The 20,910-nt window shown below is 37.4% G+C and overlaps 1 protein-coding gene across 2 annotated transcripts in view; it reads right to left on the reverse strand.

The window, feature by feature from the left end:
* The window catches only part of RB195_000973 (uncharacterized protein), a gene marked incomplete at both ends in the record, with an annotated part of 43,490 nt that extends 25,512 nt beyond the window's left edge, over positions 1 to 17,978 (reverse strand). The window contains 9 exons of one of the 2 annotated variants that reach the window (XM_064197541.1): positions 3,095 to 3,216; positions 4,848 to 4,972; positions 8,764 to 8,903; positions 9,210 to 9,296; positions 10,103 to 10,200; positions 11,003 to 11,106; positions 11,233 to 11,313; positions 12,749 to 12,837; positions 17,915 to 17,978. In XM_064197541.1, coding sequence (XP_064053423.1) covers positions 3,095 to 3,216; positions 4,848 to 4,972; positions 8,764 to 8,903; positions 9,210 to 9,296; positions 10,103 to 10,200; positions 11,003 to 11,106; positions 11,233 to 11,313; positions 12,749 to 12,837; positions 17,915 to 17,978 — 910 coding nt within the window. The remainder of the gene's footprint in view (positions 1 to 3,094; positions 3,217 to 4,847; positions 4,973 to 8,763; positions 8,904 to 9,209; positions 9,297 to 10,102; positions 10,201 to 11,002; positions 11,107 to 11,232; positions 11,314 to 12,748; positions 12,838 to 17,914) is intronic. The other variant, XM_064197542.1, reaches the window with a different exon arrangement.
* Positions 17,979 to 20,910: the final 2,932 nt, after the last annotated feature.

A 20,910-nucleotide genomic window follows, 5' to 3' on the forward strand; every position in this document is an offset into this window, starting at 1 on the left:
ATCTACCTAGCGCAGCTTTCCGGAGTTGAAACATATGACTTTAGTTAAATTTTCAACATCTTCGAAACTCCGGAACTATAGCTGAGAAATTGTCACTCAATGTCAATGTCATTACTCTAGAGTAATTTGTACATTAATAAAAATAAACGAGAATAGGTAATTTAAAAGATAAAGTGACAGTTAGGTACGAATACCTAACTGTCACTCTACTTTTTAAATCATCTATTCTCGTGAAAAATCAGATAGCCACAGACCGCAATAGCTTAGGACTCAGTTCTGGGAATAAATCCTTACTGGTTTTTTTTTCTCAAGAAAATGGGTTAGCGGTTAAGTGTCCTTGATGAACTTATTTGATAGATCTCATATCCACAAACTGATTGGGGTCCAGATATATCTTTAAAAAAATTATCAAAAAGAGACCAGTTAAGGAGACAAAACAGAAAATCAGCGTCTTCTCGTCTTCACCTCTATTTTTATTGAAGCATTACCGTTTTTACCGTATATCGTGTTCTATTCTATGATTATTTGCCGTCCGTGGAGGATTCAACGTCAATTTCCACTCATCAATTCAGCCGCAACCGAATGTTTGCATCGTTGGCCCTCTCTATCACAGATGCTGCTGGATTAATTGCTACCTATGACGCACGTCCCATACACACTAACATCAATTATAAGAAAAAAATTTGTGTAAAAATTACTACAGATGTTTTGTGAAGAAGCAGAGAACAGTTTTAATGATTAATTAGAGACACGTTCATGTCAAAAACGTGCATCAAAAACGTAACAGGAATTCATCTTTAAAGCGATTCGCTTAAATGTCTACGAAAAAAAAGCGGATGAAATATGACAAGAACGAGGGGAACAAGCAGGCGAAAATTGTTTGAAATGAACAAGTTTCGGAGGAAGAAGGAGGAGCAGCAGCGGTGAGGGAGTGATATAGCCGAATAGTGAGTCCAGGGGGAATTGGAAACGGACGGATGGCCATCCCTGTTCCAAATAGCATTAGACCCCTCAGTCATCCAGTGCGCATCTGATGGAATAGGGAACACTTCGGACCTACATGTAGGATACATGGATTCGAATGATTGCGTCCAGAAAGTGTATTCACACAGATTCACTTTCTAGATAAAAATTAAAATCGAAAATTAGCTAATAGCTAATTTTTTTGTAAAATGTTCTCACAGGCTGCAACAAATATTCTGATATTGGTACTGATACTGATATTCTGCATAAAAACCATAGCTTATCTTTCATAAAAACCTGTCTGAGAAGATTTTCTTTTAAAATGTATTTTTTTGCTTAAAATCATACATTTTGATTCCTATGTCTTCAAAGAAGCATATGTCATATTTTCGGATTTTTCCAGACATCAGTTTAATAACTGAAAATATAGAAAACGATAAAGAAATGATGTAGGGCCCCTCGAAAACGACATGAACTCGATAGTAAATTCAAAGTTAAGAACTTTAAATGAAAAGAATCCGTGCACGAACGTATCTAAGCTATGTACTAGGACCAGATTATTTGAGTTAAAATCAAATTTTACGAAATTTTTCTTTTTTTTTTGAGAAAAAACATACTACGACCTGATTACTTTGGCGTGCGCATCACATTTTTAACGATAAGATCTCGAAAACGAGGACAACCTTGGCCAGTAAAAGGACTTTACTGAAATGGGATTGCTTGTGGAAGCATTAGGAAACAAGGAGCGATTAGAGTATGACTTTTTTCAATCTCGAGAAAATTTTCTTCTATAGTTAGAATGGTAATCATGCCCCGTTAATCTTCTCTACACAAAATAATTTTTAGCTTCAGGATTCTAGTGACCCCCAGAAGTGTTGAAGAAGAAACAACTATTCAATCGTAAAAAACATGAATTTCTTTCAATTCGTAGTGGCGATTTTGATTGTGCACGACCATAATTTGCATGTGCAAGTCCAAAATTGTTGTAAGATACAAGGATAAAGTCGTTATTATGAGCGAAAATATTTAGGATTAATGAGTGTTGTTATATTGAATTGCCCTATTGAATGTTCGAAGTGAAAAGAACCACAGGAACAGAAGTTCCAAGGAGTTACAAGGGAAATAGCTGCAGAATCGTGACTCGTACCTATTTTCTGTACTTCCTAAGCGATAAATACAAACGAGGGAAGGTTTGTTTCCTGAAAAGGAAAACAAAAAATTTCTCTACCTTTACAAAAAAAATTCTCTATCGAAATTCTTTTGATTTGTTTGTTATTAGCAAACAATGAAGAAAAAAAAAAGAAAACGGGAATTCTCCAGAACATTTTGATGAATCGAGTTCCAAAAATATTACTTGGAAGGGAATTTTGTCTCTTTTTTTGTTGTTTTATGTACATTCAAACCAAATCTCTAATGAGCAGTTAGATTTTTGAATTAAATGGTACATATTTCAGATATCAGCTACCAAAAAAATCGTAAATCACCTTAAAATCTATTAAAGTGGTAACTATGTGCGAGAAGTTGCATCTATTTGGAACAGTGAAAATTCTAAGCGGAAAGAAATGTGGCACAGTAGAGCTGAAGTGGGCCAATTTATCACTGTGGTAAGCTCGTAAGCGAAGTGAATGTGTACATACATCTGCCATCGTTGTGGTAGTGAAGTACACACTAAACTGCACTTTCCAGCTGGGCGAACGTTTTTTTTCCTACGACGAAGACTTCTCGAAAGCGATCTTATCTCAAGGCGACAGGGATGAGGTCTTCGAGTACGAACGGAGGGAACAATAGGAGGAGCATGAGCTGAGGAACTACGGACTGGTGCGCTTAGTGGAAAGTTCGGGAAAAGAAGCGTTCGGGGCACCTCGACACGGCAAGTTGTAGTATAGCCAAGCGGATGTGAAGCAAACACTTTTCGAAACGAACATGAGGGCAGCGGATGGAGACGACGGAACGTCAAATATCTGTCAGCTATCTCTCGCGCTCGTCAACGCCACGCGGCGCTCTGTTAATGAGCCAATTTCGCGCCTTTTAGGACCATCAATGATAGCAGTTCACCCGATATTAGCTTTCTCATCGCGATTAAATGACACCAAAATACTTCAGGAACAGGAAGATAGAGGAGAGCACTCACTTGGTTGATGATTCGGAGCTTCACATTCGAGTTTCGCCCCGCCATTGTATAACGGGACAACGTTACCGCGATGAGGACGGAATGAGTCGAGAAATGCTGGTTTCAGGATCGTCGATGGGCCCCTGAAATTTGAGGTTTGCAAGAGAAATGTCGTCGTTGTGCACATTTCCTTCAATTTTTCGGGGGATCAGAGCTCTTCTGGCCTAACATCCTCGTTTTCCTTCGAAAAATAAATTTACGCAATATTGATTGGGACATGGTTCTTATCTCCTGCAATAGTCATAAATTTTTATGGATATAACACCAATAGACTTATGTTTGCATTTCATTCGGATCTAACATTTCCTTGTTAAAAATATATGTTGAAATTTTCTGGAATTTCGATTACGACCTTCCTGAAACTAAAAGTATTAAGATAGCGGTATGTGTCTTTTATTAGCTTGTAAACGATGTCGTTAAATCTCGTTACGGCATCAAAAATTTAGGAGATAGGACGTTTAAGATAGGAAAAAATAACATTGCCTTATTTATATGATTGCATTTTTGAAGGAATGTCTTATCAAGCTAGGAAATTTGCCGGAAGACCAAAAATCAATGTTAAAATCCATAGAATCTAATGGATATTTAAGAATCACGGAGCAGATTTTCATGAAGAGTATTCGCTCTTCTACCCGTTCTTCAAAATTCTTCCCTCCATACACAAAAAGTGATCAGTACAGTACTATACGAGAAGGACTGCATGAGCTTTTGGTGAATTACGGCTAGTGGAAATTTTGCTGCGAAAATTCCAGAAATGTGTGCGTATAATTAAGAAATAAACCTGATTTCTATCGTCTAATGGTAGCAAAATCTCTACGGAAAAACGGAATTATTTTAGTTTTGTAAAAAAAAAGATGGAAGAGAAAAAGGTTATAAACTTTTGAACTTCTTTAAACAAATGTTAAATTTTTTGAAATTAAATTTTAAATTTTTTAACTTTTCAAACACCGATGACTCCATTAGTCATAGTGGAGGCTAGGCACCCGTTCGTAAATCTCAAAAGATTCTGAATTAAATAATATAAAATAATAAGAATAAAAATACAATAAATGATAAATACTAAACATTTATCCTTTGTTTTTCATTATATACAGTAATTTTTAGAATCGGTAACAAATAGTTTGAATTTTTTCAGTTTCAACAGTTCATGCTCGCTATAACAAATTTTCACAGTCCCGCTAGGGTGATCCATAGTTTTGCAGTGTTACTACTTTCACTTTTATTTGTTTACACAATTTGTTTGTCATTCGGAAAAATGTGTTTCTCAGCGATTTGAAAGTATTTCTACTACGTAATTTTGGAGCATAAGCGAACAAAAAAAAAACCAGATTATTTAGAACAAAAAAAACCAAATTATTTAGAAAAACGCTGGAGTATCCAGCGTTTTTCTAAATAATCTGGTTTTTTTTTCCAAATTTCAGGCTCGTGGAGTGAAATTTTCGGGCAGTGAGAATTAACGTATACATCATGCGCCGTATACACAGACGATGCCCCACATGAATCTATTGCTTGGAAGTAATCTGGAAAATTTAAAAATGACGAGTCCACAGGTAGGATGATTTAAGAACATTAGGGGATGGCGTAAACACATTGGTCCAGAGCTTGTGGGAAACAGCGACTATCAATAACACGGAATCTTTTTTTATGATTCTACTACAATGAATTTTCCAGGAAATTCAGTTTCTTTCTGGTAGATACACCTATAATGACGTACCTAACTTCTCCGTATTTATTCTTCGCTGTGCAATGGAAAGACGAGTATGCCAGCGACGGTTCGGCAGGTACAAGCAGGGATCCTCCGGAAAGCAAATAAGGCACAGTTGATCCAGATGGAATTACCTAGATGTTAACATTCGAACAAAATGAAAAAGAAATGAAAAAAAATGTAGCGGAAAGAAATGATTCTGGAAAAAATTGAGTGCAGGATAAAATTTAAATAAAACTTTATTTATCTCACAGCTTATTACTATTATAGGATGCCTCAAAATTCTTGCAAGATTTAAATTAAGTAGAAAACACAGTTTTTCAATGGTATTTTTTTACTTCCAACACAAAGTACATAAGATAGGGTTATGTATAGAACAGCATTCACGACGTGTCACTGTTTGGCGCGGATTTTGGGCTGTAGGTGTCCTTGGAGATTACTTTTATGAAAACGAGGCTGGCCAAACAGTTACTGTTACTGATGCTCGACTCCGCGGCATGGTGACCGAGTTCTTAAAGCTCAAATTGGATGAAATTGACGTGGAGCACATGAGTTCTCAACAAGATGCTCCGACATGTCATACGGTCCGTGAAACGACCCTATTACTGGATTACTGGATTCTCGGTAGTGTACTTTCTCGTTTCGGTGATCAGTGTGGGCCCGCGTAGATCATGTGATTTAACACTTTTGGATTTGCTTCTACAAGATTATTTGACGTCAAAGGTCTACGTAAACAAGCTCACATCCACTCGTGCATTGAAGGTGGAAGTGGAATTAAAGTGGAATTGAAGTGGAGATTCAACGCTGCTTCAACAAAATTCAGTTACATTTATGCAAAAAAAACGTTGGATAATTTCGACGAAACAGCGCCTATGTAGGTATCAGCAAAGCAGTGCAGGTCATTTGCTCGATGTGCTATTCCATACATAACCCTATCCTGTTTACTTTACGTTCTAATTTTAAAAGATTGAAAAAACTAGGTTTTCTATTTAACTTAAATTGCATAAGTTTTGGGACAGCTGTATATTAGGTTGACTAAGATGTAAGCGTTTTTTTTTTTCCAAAAGAGAAAATACATATAAATAAAGGGTATTCCCAAAGAGTTAAAAAAACATTCCGTAGGGGATTTCTCACTTTGCGAGATCGTCCTATTCTAACATCCTGAATTTTATCTATTCCTGTTTTTTCTTCGGATCATTAAAGTGAGTGTCAAGTTCACAAAACGAGGCATTTTTGAAACCTTCATTTTTAGTCGTCGAGGAAGTGAGGGCACTGAAACTGATTGTAAGAGTTGCGGATTGAGAGCATTGAATGAGGGAAATTGGATTGAAAAATTGAAGAGTACAAAAAAATACCCGAAAAGAAACATAAAGGAAGTAAAGAAGAAAAAACTGAAAAAAAGAAAACGACGTAGAGGAACTGTTTAACGATGGAAAAAACAGCAATTGAGAGTGCAATGTTGGTCAATTTGCGGTGGTTTCTTTTCTTTTTGGACAAACTCGAAAAAAAAAGTTTTCCTTGAACCGGTCAACCAACCAGGCAATTGGTTCGAGCGGTGTGTTATCCGTTTAAGAGATGTGTAATCCGTATTCGCGGGCGAAACTCCCAATTTTGAAGCAGCAATGACAAACGACAAGTGAGCGGTGCGGACGGTTTCAAGCATTGTTTCTTCTCTGCAAACAACACCAACCTCAGCTTTAGCGAGCTTATCGTCCGGATTACATCCAAAGAAGGGAATGGTGTCAAAACTCCTTGTTCTACCCACTTCTCATTCTAATTGATTTGATATTTGAAAAATATTCGAAAAAGCAAGAATTAGTATCATTAGAAAGCCAGAGCAGGGTTATCTTATAGAATATTTATAGGTTAGAAATTCCTATCTTAGTCACTGCATAGGCCAGTTACACATTCGTAAACCTCAAACAGTTCTGAATTGAAGTGGACGTGGAGGCGCATCCCGAGCGGATTGATTAACGTCAGAAACTTTAGCCTTCATGCTTTATTTCGAACAATTTACAACATTTTGAAGATATGTTTTTAGTCTCATGTAAACGTTTCACTCTGAATGAAACGCCTATTGACGTAATTTTCAACCTAATTGTAATATAATTATGTTATCATTCATATTTATTATTTGTTAATTATATTATGTAATATAATGAGAATACGAAAAGAACTATACCTGATATTTCGAACATAAGCAAGCTAACACTGCTGTTTAAATAGTTAAAAATTATATCGAAATGCTTCTGCCCCCGTAATGCTGGATTTTTATTATTCGACAGTAGCTGTGAGTTATTAAATATATCATCTCACATTACTGTCCGCTCATTTTGCAAAAAAACAAGAGTTGCACGAAAAGTACAACGCGAAAGTAAGTTAATAAGCTATCCGGAGTTATGCATTGCGACACATGGAGAATACTGTAAGAGTTGGACACGAACTCATTTTACTGGAAACTTACGCATAATAGCAACTTTCAGCTACTGTAACGTATTAACGAATAGTTCATTTAAGCGTAACATACATTTTTCTCTAACGTTAAGGAATAACCAATTAATAACTTACAAAGTTTCACTGTTGGATAGCCTGCTTATCCAGAAACATCATCATCAATGAAATACGCATCACTTGCTAGATATTCCTCCTTCTCGTGTGTTTTTTCTTCTTATGCAAATTTGTAAGCATTTAAAATACGTAGAAATAGGAACTTACGCTTAATGTGTTCGAAATTTTAGAAAAATTAAAAATCAAAATTAAAATCGCATAGGGAGCAACACCACCATCGTTCAGTTTAACATCTAAGCTTAGCCTTGAAGTGATGAATGTCCGTAATAATGCGTTCCTGATGGGTACGCAATATCTTCTTTAAATAGCAGGCTTTAGCCCCAACAGAAAAAAGCCGGCAAGAAATGAGCTACTAAAGCCTTCTCAGGACAGAATACTCATGATGGTGACCTCTTTTTATTCCTGAAAGATTATTTTTTGAAGCACCACCTAGCAGGGACCGAACGAAACTTTTCTAATGTATTTTCTGGAGGAATTTTTTTTTTTGCAGTTCGCAATGAGGAGGCTCAGATTCTCCTTCAAACGGTTTGGAAATGTTGGATGCAGTTTCTATTGCTACATACATATATCGCGTTTCAAATCGTAACGGTGTTTGAATTGGGAATTTTTCACATAATTAAAACACTCGATGCTTTAAATACGACAGACAGACAGTGATTCCGTCAATTGCCGTAAAAAAACGGCCCGGAAAATGCGGCTTCGAGCGTTCCGGCGCGCTATTTTCCACAAGAAGTTCGACTGGAGCGCGCCAGCCTTGTGCGGCGCCGCATCTTCCGGACCGTTTTTTACGGAAGACATGGACGGAATCACCCCTTCTCCATAATCTACTATCCCGTATACGAATACTCCACCTGAAATCCGTATCACCTCAGATTCGTGGGGTGATGCCTTTAAGCTGCGTACAAAATGTAAAAAAAATAAAAATTAATATATTTGACTTGCTTAGGTTTCGAGAGAAAATCATACGATACATGACTATTCTGCTAAATTTTCCACTTTTTTGCTTTCAATGTCATTCCTTTTTTCCTTCTGCATCATTTTCGCTTACTGATTGGACCACCTCATTTCCTACGTTAAGCGGCCATGGTAGAAAACAAGATTTGTTTAATTAAAGAAAAAACTTGAACGACCCAAAGGGAGAGTGTGTTTAAATTGTGGCTGGAAAATCTGAGCTTAGGAAGAACGTGTATGAAAGGTCACATCCTGGATAGCTATGTATAAGAATCAAGTCACAAGAACGTGCATCAGTCGTCACAAAAGATTGTTTTGTAAATAATAATAAATACGATGAATTTCATACGAATGATGATTTAAACTCTATTTATACACCGGTCAACTCGATAGAGACGTCACTCACCATATCGATGTCGTTCCTAAACCATGTGATCACTGGGATTGGATTTCCTTCAACAGCACACGGTAAAACAACGTAATCGGCATCAGATCGAGAATGGAAGTACAGCTCCGGTGGTGCATTTGAAATGAGACGAGGAGCGCCTTAAACGCTTCCTGCTTACATGTGGGATAAAACCTTTGAAAAACCTTTCATGGAACTGAATACTAAATTACATTTGATTTGTTGTACATATATGAATATCCTATATTTTTGTGGGAATCGCGGGTATCTTGAGGATATGATGTGGTTGGCGAACGGATGCTCCCCTTTTGGCGATCCTGGGTGCATTGGGGCAATGAGCTGTGGAAATGGGGCACGTTCTGCTGCTTATTTTTTTCTGGAGGGGGGAGGGCAAAGAGTGAGTGGGGTTGATATCTCCCATACTATCGAAACATTCCTACTCCCACCTTTTCGAGTAGAGACCTCAATATCGAAAATTCTGTGAGATGTTCCCTTCAGGTCACATTGAGCATTTCGTGTGATCTGATCATGTCCTAAGAATAGCCAATGATGTTGTGGCTGTGCCACGCCCGTCCCTCTAGTTTTATTGGTGGCCGACTGATTTCCATTTGGGGCTTCCTTTCGGGTTATTTCTCGTGCTGATCCTCGGTAGCTGTTAGCCTAGGATGCCTATTCCGTTAAGTATCTCTGCTGGAAAACAGTCATTCCTTGTTCACTCATCTTTGGGTCCCCAATCGAAACGCACGCTTCCTTCGAGACATGGCTGACGCTCTTCCCAAATATTTAAATAAATTCCAATAGGAAACATAATGAAAAGCGAAGAGTCATCAGACATAGATAGTGGATTGCTTTTAAACATTATTCGTCTGTTTCGTTTCTATATATCATCTCTTCTTCTTTCTCTTTTCATTTTTTTTCTTTCCATTTTTCTTGGCAACTTGAAAAATGAAAAGCAGCAGAAGCAGCTCTTTCCCCAAATAGTCTCAAAAACTGGAATCGTAGAGGCTTTGCCGATAGATTCTGCTTAACCGCAAAACATTGAAAACCTCGTTGGTCATGGGAACGAACGACGCATCCACGGAACATATTACAATGGATATTGGGACGAATAAAGAGGGATGGGAATGGGATCGGAGCGAAAATGTGAAAACGAGGATTTGACTGAAAACCCGAAAGCAGATGTTAAAGCTCATTGTTCAAGCCACATTCAGAAAGCAGAATGGTAAGAACGACGCTTAAGAGACCAAAAAAAAGTAAACGAAGGAGGAGACCAGTCGCAAAGCGAGTAGACGCGATCTTTCAGCTTTATGTTGAGTGTTTTTTAAAATCATTTTCCTACCTGTGCTCAGCAACATTTGCTGGATAAGAAGAGAGCGTCTGCCGATTCGTGTGAGTGAACATAGGAAAGGAAAGGCAGCGGAGGAGGGAACATCAATCCTGGAACGTCACTCATTAGAGGTACTGAGAAGATTAGAAAGGGGAACGGAGGAAGAAAACTGTAGGAAAAGAAAAGCTTATGACTGAAAAGTTCAAATCTAGTCATTATTTAAGTCTCCTCTTCTATTATTCGGGTTGAAAGAGAAGTAAAATTCAAAAACGAGGAAAAAGTATTTTCTTCTAATATTCAAGTGGAAAAGAGAGAAAAAAAATTAAAAGCCAGGAAAAAAACTGCGGCGGACTTGATCACGCATCGTATCATTGGATATTTCAATGCCCTCCGCATCGTGTCTCGAAAAGATTGTGGGTGAAGTCTTTCGGAAAAGTATGACCCCCACCCAGAAATATAACCATCGATATTCACTCAACACGGATCCTCATCATAGGAAGGTAGTTGTACCCTACATAATTCATTTTTCACGCTGGACATCATTCACCCATGACCGTGTTGCTGCCGTTCAGTCAACAAGAAACGAACTTGAAAACAAGAGGTCCCACAGAAGTCTTCTTTGAAAACACGTTGATCTAATAGCTCGGCTTTTACTTGAACGAAAAAAGAGAATTAATAGAGGAGGAGACAATTTTGAAAGGATTTTACTGACATCCCTTGGTGTTCATTTAGCCAAGACAATTAGCCATACACTAACCGTTTCCTTCTTTCGAAATATTATATCAAAAGCTAATATTATGTCCAAGAATCCAGTGTATCTCTTGTTTAGAAAAAAGACGCAAAATTTATCTACTCTCAATTATTCTACAGTTTACAATTTGTGAACTAAATCTTTGAAAAAAATTCACGTACATTTTATAGTTTTTTCCACTTTGACGATTTATGGCCCTGGGAGTTTCGCCTCCTCGCCTTGAAACAAGCCATGTGGATTCATGGAGCCCATTGTCGTAGAAACCCTTTAAAAAAACGAATATTCATATGTGTATGTGATGATCTCTCAACCAAGGCAGCAAATATGCTCTATTTCAATTTTTTCTGTTTGCAGCTCATAAGAAGAAAAATAACGTGAATGGGAAACATACTCTGAGAATATCCGCAACGTCGTCAACCATTCCAGAACGATCACAATCCAGCAGTATTCCTCCTTCAGCCACACATGTTTTCTTAAATACACAGTGCACTTCAATGAAATAGTGACGGAATTTGTTGTCACAAAGATTCAAAGGTATAAACAGAGGAAGTGCTCAAAGAAAATAAGGATGTGACGATGGAAATAAATAAATAAAAATGAAAATAAGGAAAGTGAGGGGAAAATAAGTCTCTAGTGAGATTAAAAAAGTACAAATACATAGAAAATGTTCTAACTTTTTTTTTTCGCACACTCTTAGCGAAAGAATCACAAAAGCAAAAAAAGTGTTTTGGCTTTTTTGACGCAAATTTTCGGCAAGTAAATGAATTTCTCGGCCATATATTTGCAAAGTTAGTTCTCAATTTGAGCTCTTTCTAAGCTACATATATAACATTGTTCACTTACAAAATTACTGATGGACATTTCTAAAAAAAAAGAAACAAAAATAACTAAAAGCTAAAAAGCGGATGGATCTAGCTCTGATAGGGAAAAAGTAGCCCACATCTCCACATCGCTTTCTTGCTTGAATAGTGGACATAACCATGGTCAAGCGTGTGATAGGATTTCCCCCATCGGAGGTCGTTAAAGGAGGGACCGTAAGGAAGGGTGCGGTGGGGAGTAGCGAATGGAGTCCAGCATGATAACCAGGACAAGATATTATATAGTATTAGATAATTAGATACAAAATGAAAAACTGTATTAAGTTCCAGGGCAGTAACACGGAAGCATCAATATTTCGTTCTGAAGATGTACAACTTGTTGACGATGTGACGATGGGACCATGCAAGTTCAACACCTCGCCGAGCCAAATTTTTTCAAAACAGATAGAAACTTGACACCTTTCCTAAAAGTTAAAGAGTTTAATGATACGTAGTTATCAGCAATTTAAAAGCGGATTTATTGGTATTTAATGAACAAAATCGCTCAGATTCTGTGCGCGTTGTTAAGTTTAGGGTATCGCGAATAACTTCGTGATAAGAGGACTAAGGAGAATGTTTCAAATTGTCCAAGTGGTCCCTCCAAATTTTGAGGAAAATTTTGCCATAGTCATTGTCATGAAGGTATTAACAAAGTTCCGATCAGATAGATCAAGTGACCACGTACGCATGTGAACAATTTCCTTGATCCTACTTTTATTAATCAATTCATTAGCTTTAGGAGTAAAGAAATTTCAAAAAAAAAGCAGGAGCTGATGTTACATTACATAGAAAAGGTGAAGTTTATATGTTATTATACATAATATAATTTATGATTATTATTTATGATCATGACATGTAATTTATGATTACTAGTTAGTTTCCATATTTATGTTTGCATTTTCTTTGTTATAATTCCATGAACTATGTATATTTGAGATGTATTTGAAATGAAAACACAAATATCAAAACAACAACAAAGGACCCTAGGCACACTAAATATATTCCAATAAACAAAAGTTTTTCCGGAAATGTTAACGAACAAATCTGTACCTCTGCCTCGGAAGATGAGAGTGGACGAAGAAACGGTTTGATGCAGGAGTCACCCGACGGCGTCCATGATGACGGGCATTTGGAGTCATCTGTAGAAGAAATGTGGAGTGTAAGTGATAGTTTTCCATTTCGAGTTTTTAAAAAAAGTTAAAAAAAAGAGAGAAAAATCAAGACACATTTTCTAAAGTTCGTTTCGCTGTTTTTTTAACAAATGGAGAGAAGCAAGTTTTTTTTTGCGACATTTTATAGGATTTGTTTATTTTTGCTCTGATAACACTTTGATTATTAGAATAGAGGATTTAGTTTTTTTCTCAACAATCGATAGATAATGTTCATAGTCCTTTATAATGCACTGTTGCATAAGACTGTCTGGCAAAAAACAATATTCATTTTTTCATTGTAAATACTCTTCGCTGCTGTGACCGATGTACCTGCTGCGAGAACTGCGGAAATCTTCCTGAAAGCAGTGCACCAAGAAATTGGCATTGCTGGGATCTTTAAGCGAATGGTGAAAGTGAAGAATAGTGAAAGAAGGGAACGTGAGCGATGGTGCAAGTGTGGCAGCTTCTGTTGATTGAGTTAAACTGCTTGACAATTGCGGACGTTGGACGAGTTCCCGCATTTTATCGCGTAGTAATCGTGCATTGTAGGGATGTCGATATCACTGATGGCTATTTCTCACGCCTTCTTCTGGATTATTAGAAGGAATTGAGCCTTACACGCTCATATTCGTAGAGTGCTGCTACGCTTTTTTTCGAAAAAAAAAACTAATTAAAATATTCCAATTTGTTCACTTATATAGTTCTTCAAATGCTACTCATGCAACGAGCACCATTGAGACAAAATCTTTTGAATTTCGTAAAAACCTTTGGAGTATTATTCAGATCCTTTGATTTCCGTAATTCCCATGTTTTGCCCGCATAAATTTTGCAAAAAGACATTTCCGGCAATTTCAGCCAATTTCCTCGCTATTTCATGAACATTTGTCGTGAGTTCGTTGTGAATGGGAATGGCTAGGCGAACATTTCGTGTCGATTACTGGACCGTGTGCTATTATGAGCGTTTATCGCATTACGTCTACGCTCCTAATCAACTGCATCCCGAAGATCAGCATGGACAGCAAAACCTATTAAAAGTAACCTATAATTACTAGCTTATCCAGAAACTGTGCGCCCAATTAGGTGCGTCTTGTTCTCTGGTGGATGCTATAGATTTTTTTCTGGAGAGCTCTTCTTTCTTGCGTGGAGGTAAAAGCATTGAGGAGGAGGAGGGTTCAGCTGTTCTTAATGGTTGATTCGATCACGTTTCGGTACTCTGGTGCCGTCAAAGGTCAAAAGCTCGCACTCGAGACGAGAAGAGCTATTGACAGAGCGACATGGATACACTGAACGCGACGTCAGACGCAGCATAGAGTGGCAGAGACGAAAATAATAAAGAAAAATAACAATAATAAGGGGGAAATTTCACAAGATGAACATCTTTCAGGACACAGATTAGGTGGAGAAACAAAATTAATGAATAGAATGAAAATAAAAACAAATGAATCTCTCCTGAAAACAGAACATGTACTCCAGAAGAGTTCTAGTCAGACTCTAATTCTAGTTAGGGTTAGAAGGAAATTCTGTTTTTCATTTCTAAAAGATGGAAAACATTATTTTTATCCAACTCTATTAATACGTTAAAAATATTCTCAAAAATATTGTCCTTATTCATAAAAATAGAATCTGCAGCAGGGAATTATGCTCTGATGTGTGACAAATTCCAGTTTAGAGCATCCATTGCAGTTCTCCAGTAGAAAATTAGAGATAGGATTTTTTTTCTGACAATGCGTATTCAGGATCGACGACAAAAATTGATTGAATCAAAAAGAAACCTCCATATTCCATATATTTTCCTATATTTTGCAGGAAGAAGAGCTAATAGACGGGCAATGCGTACAGAAAAAAATTCCATTCAATTTCTGCAATGAAGAGTTCCTTAATTACCAACGGAAAATACGTAGCTTTGCGATTTTTTGCAAAGCACTGGAAAAATCACTCTTTTTTCAAACTGAATAATTCTCGCCAAAGAATAGGCAGGAAACTTGGTAATTTGCACAGATAAAACAGAAATCTCCTCAGAAAATTCCCGTCCCCGCTTTTCAAACGAAATGAGCTTTGTTTCTTTTTGTTATTTCATTTCACATCATGTTTGCCGTAATATTTACTAGTATTTTTTCAGCCTTAACGAAACAAATGTAACAATTTTAAATGAAAATTAATACTAATGAGCTAAAATCACCTATCACCTCAGAATTACTATTGGAAAGCGGGTGAGATGGAAGTTAAAAAAGTCAAAAGCGCTTCTCAATTTGAAATAATCAATTTTGTAATTAAAATTACTGGTGATGCATGATTTTTTATAGTCGAGAGGAACGTGGGACCTGAAAGCCCCGGTACAACAAATGCTTTGTGGACCACCCTCAATCTGCATGTTTTCCACCCGTCTTCGTATTTTACATGTTGTCATTTTTCCAAACTCACCAAAAAAAAATCATTTGTGGTATTGCAGTGAGGCTGTTAATCTATTTTCCTTTCCTTTGTTCCTTTATTTTTCCTCCGATTTTAATTTCTTGAGGAAAACGCAGTTGTTAACGTCATAGATGAACTGGCAACGATTCCGACAAGCAGTGAATCGGCGGTGGATTCAGTGTGAAATGAGTGAATGCGCTCGGATAAGCGGGGCTTCCAGTCATTTACAACTGCGATTTCCGCTACCTGTGTTGCTCGAGTTGTCAGCGCTGAGGGTGACGAATAAGTGACAACGCTTTGATGGGTTTCGTCCCGTCGATAACGTTAAACTGACATAGCACCTCAACGCGTAATTGACAATGTGATCTGCTGAACGATTCGAATGATCGGTGGCTGTTCGGGACGGTGAAGGTGATTCGAGGGAACGAGCCGTTCAATTTGATTCCATTATGCTTTCGGCAGCCAAAATGCTCGGCAGAAGTGCCTTTGTGTTTTCGCTTACAGCACACTGGAAAAAGCTTTTTTGATGGAGAAGAAAGCTAAGAAGAAAGCGAATAGCTCGTAGGAGACTTGTGTGCATAAAGATATTAGTTTGAAAAAAACATGGAAGCTGTTTAAATCACTCATTAGCTCACTTTTTCCTCATTGCTGAAGTGATTTTTCGTTGCAGAGTTATGACACATCGGTAGATCTCTATTTTCTTGAATTCTTTTTCTTAACCATCTAATTTCCTTACCTATGCGCATAATAAGATTTATTTCCATATTTCAAAAACAACACAGATTAAGAAGACTACTTTTTACCTCTACCAGCTCATTTCCAAAAAAAAAGATAAGTTCAAAAAAAGTGCACCTTGTGTTCTGAAAGTGCATTATTCCGCTTAATTTCCGCTATGCACATGATCCTAGGATAAAAATAATTTTTTGGTATGAGATTTCTCATGCACTTCCATCAATCCCTATTATGACCAGTGAAATATGTACGAAACAAGACCTCTTTGCTTCTGAAAACAATACTTTCCTTTAATTACCGACTTCAGACAACTATTTAAAATTCAAAAAGAGGTTCGCTGAGTCGAAGCGAGTGCCTCTAGGACTTTGACCAAAGAGAGAGAGAACTTTGTTTCTTCCGTTTCTTTGAGAAAACATTGTGAAACGAAAAATTATAAATAGGAACCAAGGTCATTTTTAAGGCTTATGGAAAATAAAACGATTATAGCACGTGCACATTGGGCTACTCTAGAACGGTTTACTGGTTTGAAAGTGACTAAAATAAAAATTAAACTTCGACGTTGAGGCATTCTGTTGATAATCTCTGTAAAAACAGGATTGCATTGGGTCATACTATAAATAATACAGTAATCTATAACACATTTGCTTCCTAAAAGTGAGGTTAACGAATTTTTTTTTTTGTTTAAAATATACTTTTCTTGATTTTTCTCTTCAATTTCCTGATGGACTTTCAGCATCCATGCTCCAAAAACCTCTTTTAGATGAGAAGAAATACAACTTCAGTGCAAGTGTATAATTTATATACATAAACTATGGTATTATTTTTGAGATGACCTCTACGGTTAACTTTCCTTAAATTGCAGTATGATGTCGATATGGAAACCAGTCCTGTAAACATAAATACAGCTATTCGTGATCATGAGTCCAATACTACCAGAGTCATATGATTTTTTGTGATGTTTGATGAATGGAAAAACGTAGGAATCGTTCGTCCCGTTGAGAAAAATTCTGGTTAGCAGTGTATACTGAAAGTTCACGAAAGCAGCTGCGCTACATTACTTTGAAATATAGATACCTCACGAAAACCGCAAAGCAAAAAAAAAAAACGAACAAGTGCTTATAGCCTGATACTCTACTGCTGCTCAGAACATGATCGGAGAACGTTGGCAGAATTCAATGAGGTTTGAGAACAAAATATGAACGAAAGTTAACCATAAAAGAAAAGCTTTGATTATTTTTTCTGAAGAGTTAAACTAGTTGTTATGAGAGAAAATGAGTTCAATTTACACCTCTAGATAGTTTGGAAAAAGGATTTTAATTCTCATTGAACAGGAATTATTAGTTTTTAAAGAGGTGATATTCAGAGAAGTAAAAGTGATCTTAAAAAGACAATAATAAACAAACATTGAAAAGAACAGTAAACTTTTCAAAATTTTTCTATAATCAAAAGAAAATTCCGTCAGAAGTAGGAGTGTTTGATTTTTTTTACTAGTCGCTCATATTGCTGACATATTGCAGTAAAGTAAGTAAAATGTAACATCAAATAATGTAAATGCAGCATTTTTCTTCACCGAATAATAATTGGCACCAATGAAGCAAAGATATCGGGTCCTTGATTTTTTGAAACTCTTTTATAAAAGGAAGATTTTGAAATATTAAGCATAGTGAAAAGTTCAAGTGCAAAAAAAAATCGTTGGTGCGAACTCTCTGAGCAACGGTAAATGAAATGCGAACAGAAGAGGACACGAGACTCAAAAACAAGTGTAAACAATACGAATAAATTGAAATTATACGGAGAATATATTTTTTTTATAAAACACCAATATCTTGAGTTGCTGGATATCGAAGACTCCAATTGAAGAGTGAAGAATCTTAGAGTGATTTTCTGTCAAACAAGCAATAATGCTCGGAAACTTCTAACTTACCTATGAATGACAAAAATCCTGGAATGAATAGAATGAACGAGAGTGTGACGTCTCGAACGATCATTTCATCGCTTTTTCATGGATAATTTCACAGGCAGAAAATTGAAGGAATCCGGGCTGGATGATGCTGTCGCAGTGATGTTTTCTTTCTTCCCCACTCTTCCTTTCTGTTAGTTCTGAAAATGGAGGTACGAAAACAGGATGCTGCACGTAGTCAGAATAATTTCTATTCGCTTCAACGCTTCATAACAAACTATCCATGGTTTGAAAGAAAGACGGAAATTGTTGAATAACAAATTAGAGGAAGACGTAAGAAGCAGCGAAAGGAAAGAAAGACAATTTGTGAGATGACAGAAACGCGTAAGACCTACACTATAGCTGCTGCAACATCGCCACTAATCCTTGCGCTCGACCAAAACGTCCTCAGCGTTAAGCATTGAGGATTAGTGAGCAATATAAATCAAAAAGGAACAAGGTCATAGTCGAAGCGAAGAGCACTTAAATGGAAGAGATGTCCAGACGATGACAACTGCTGTCGTAATCGTGTCTCGAGGACTGCCAGATGCAGTAACTGTGAGAAAATCGTGGGGGCGTGTCCTACGGCCGACGATGTGAGAACATCCGCGCACGGATGTCAGTCATCCGGTGTAAGGACCGACGATTTCGTGGTTGAAGGTAAAGGACAATGCGGGAGAGTACGTCGAAAGAGTTCGTTGTGGTAAATGAGGTGAATAGTTGGAATGGCCGGGACCAATCCTACAGTTCCACTCGTGAACATATTTCTGTTTCCAAGGTAATCCAGGAAAAAGATCAATATTCACATGAAACGTGATAAAATCCGGGTAGAAATTTATACTATTAGTCCTTGATAGCATATTTGAGTAGCTGAGTGAATTGCCGTGTTTACGAGTTCTCTGCCGAACTTCGGCTGACAAAACAAACAGGGAGAAGCGATTTTTTAAAGAAGTTTTTATCGGATAAAGGACAAAGTTCTTATGCGAAATGTTGAGATTTTAAAGTCATTTTTTCAAATTCTTTCTCCCGTTTTTTTATATATTTTTGTTTTTGTTCATACTGGTCCCTGGAAAATTTAGATATTTTTTCACCTGACACACATATTCCCTTGTTCACAAACTTTCCTCAGCCAAAGGATTGTAATCCAACTGTCAGCCTTCGTTCTTTCTTCGTTTCCCATCCTTTAATCGATGGGGGATTCGATGATGAATTGTGTCCGTACTAGATACTACACACTTCGCAAAGAACAAAGGAGTTAGAAAAATGACTCTCTCAACAAACGGAAGGAGAGCCATGAAGAAAACCAGTGCTTCTCAGTATATAGTCAAGGAAAGGAACTGAGCGGAACATGGATTGGGCCGAGGATTGGGCACTAAAAGGGTGCTGATCGGAGAATTCGCTCATCAGTTGTGTTCGAAACCTTCTTAGGAGCTTGTATGTAGAATATATATGTATATAGGGCACGAAAAAAATCGCACAAAAGGACTAGAATTTTTGGTTGGTAAAGATCATGATCCGGTTTAAGTTCTCTACTATCCACAACATAGCCTACACACTAATCCGTCTCTTTTGGCAACACGAGCTGAAAACTTTAACATTCTGAATATGAGCTGGTTAAATCTGGGTTCGGCGCTTTGATCAGATTTCATTAGTTAAATGATAGCAGAAAAACTTGAGCAGGATCTGAACATACGTCAAAAGTAATGTGTTATATGACAAAAGTGGCACAAATGGGTTTCATATATTTTTTAAAATTTTTATTTCCCGTTAAAAACTTTACTAGGTAACAGTCAAGTAGCAGTTCTGCAGTAAGCTGCATGTAAAAGATATGAAGATTAAGAAATAACAGCTCAAAAAAAATCAGAAATTAATCAGAGATTATTGATTTGTGTATGAGTTAAGAAGAACTCAGGATATGAGTTTGTGCGCGCATTAGCAAGGACTGCGGAAAAAAAAGAAAGACAATCGCAAAAAAGGAAAAAAATGACTTTTTACGTTCCTCTGCTTAGAAAATGATTTTTACTTGTCTATGTATGTTCTTCATTGATAAACCATAGGAACGCTAAAAAAGGTGTGAAAATAACCAAAAAATGTTTGGCCTCAGCAGCTTTCACGAAAAACATTTTAAGGAACTCTTGCGAAGCAGTTTGATAGTGATTGTTGGTGTCCGGTGTCCATTCATTAATTCGGCCCATCACACATATGTACATATAGCCCTCCTCCAATAAAGAGGCGTTTGTCACCAGCATACTAATTACACCAACAATCAGACAGCTCTTCTGGAAATTCTCAACCATTCACTGACCGGTACTGAGACTTGAAACCGGTAACCCCCTACTAAAAGTGGCATAAGGAGCTGCTTGTGGTTGACCCGGGAGCGGTCGTGGGCAAACAAACACAAAAAGCCGTGTGCCAAGATGTGGGGATTTATGTGGGATTCGTGTAATCCAATGGTCGAGTATTGAGTGACGGCCAGACAGTTTCTGCTGGATGGACGGCAAAAGATGAAAGCGATCACAGATGGTTGTGCTTAACGAAACCCGCTCCGCTAACCGCTCGGTGAGGGGTGCGAAGTGCCAACCGGCTGTAGCTTTGGGAAAAAAAACCGGGGAAAATTCGTAATACTAGAAACTGACAGGGTGTAATTGACAAGACGTGAGTTTTTGCTCGTTTAGTCACGCGTTTTCTATTCATCGCAACACGCGAAAAGTACGGATTGAAACGAAATGCTGTCGTTTCAGCGGAAACTTATTAGAAACAACGCTGCGAGTTGGTTGTTGCGTTATCAACGAGAAGTTCATATTTTCTGTGAAGCGTGGAATCCTTAATTGCTTATAGGAATAGATTGCGTGATGAAGTTTGAATTAAACATTGAATCGTTGAACGTGGAAAGCAGCGCGGTGGTGATGTAAATTTATGACCTCGCAAAAAACCGTGTGCGTCTACGGAAATGAGATTCGTTCGAGACCTTCTCGAACGAA

Source organism: Necator americanus, chromosome IV (assembly GCF_031761385.1).
Source record: "Necator americanus strain Aroian chromosome IV, whole genome shotgun sequence".
Classification (NCBI taxonomy): Eukaryota; Metazoa; Nematoda; class Chromadorea; order Rhabditida; family Ancylostomatidae; genus Necator; species Necator americanus.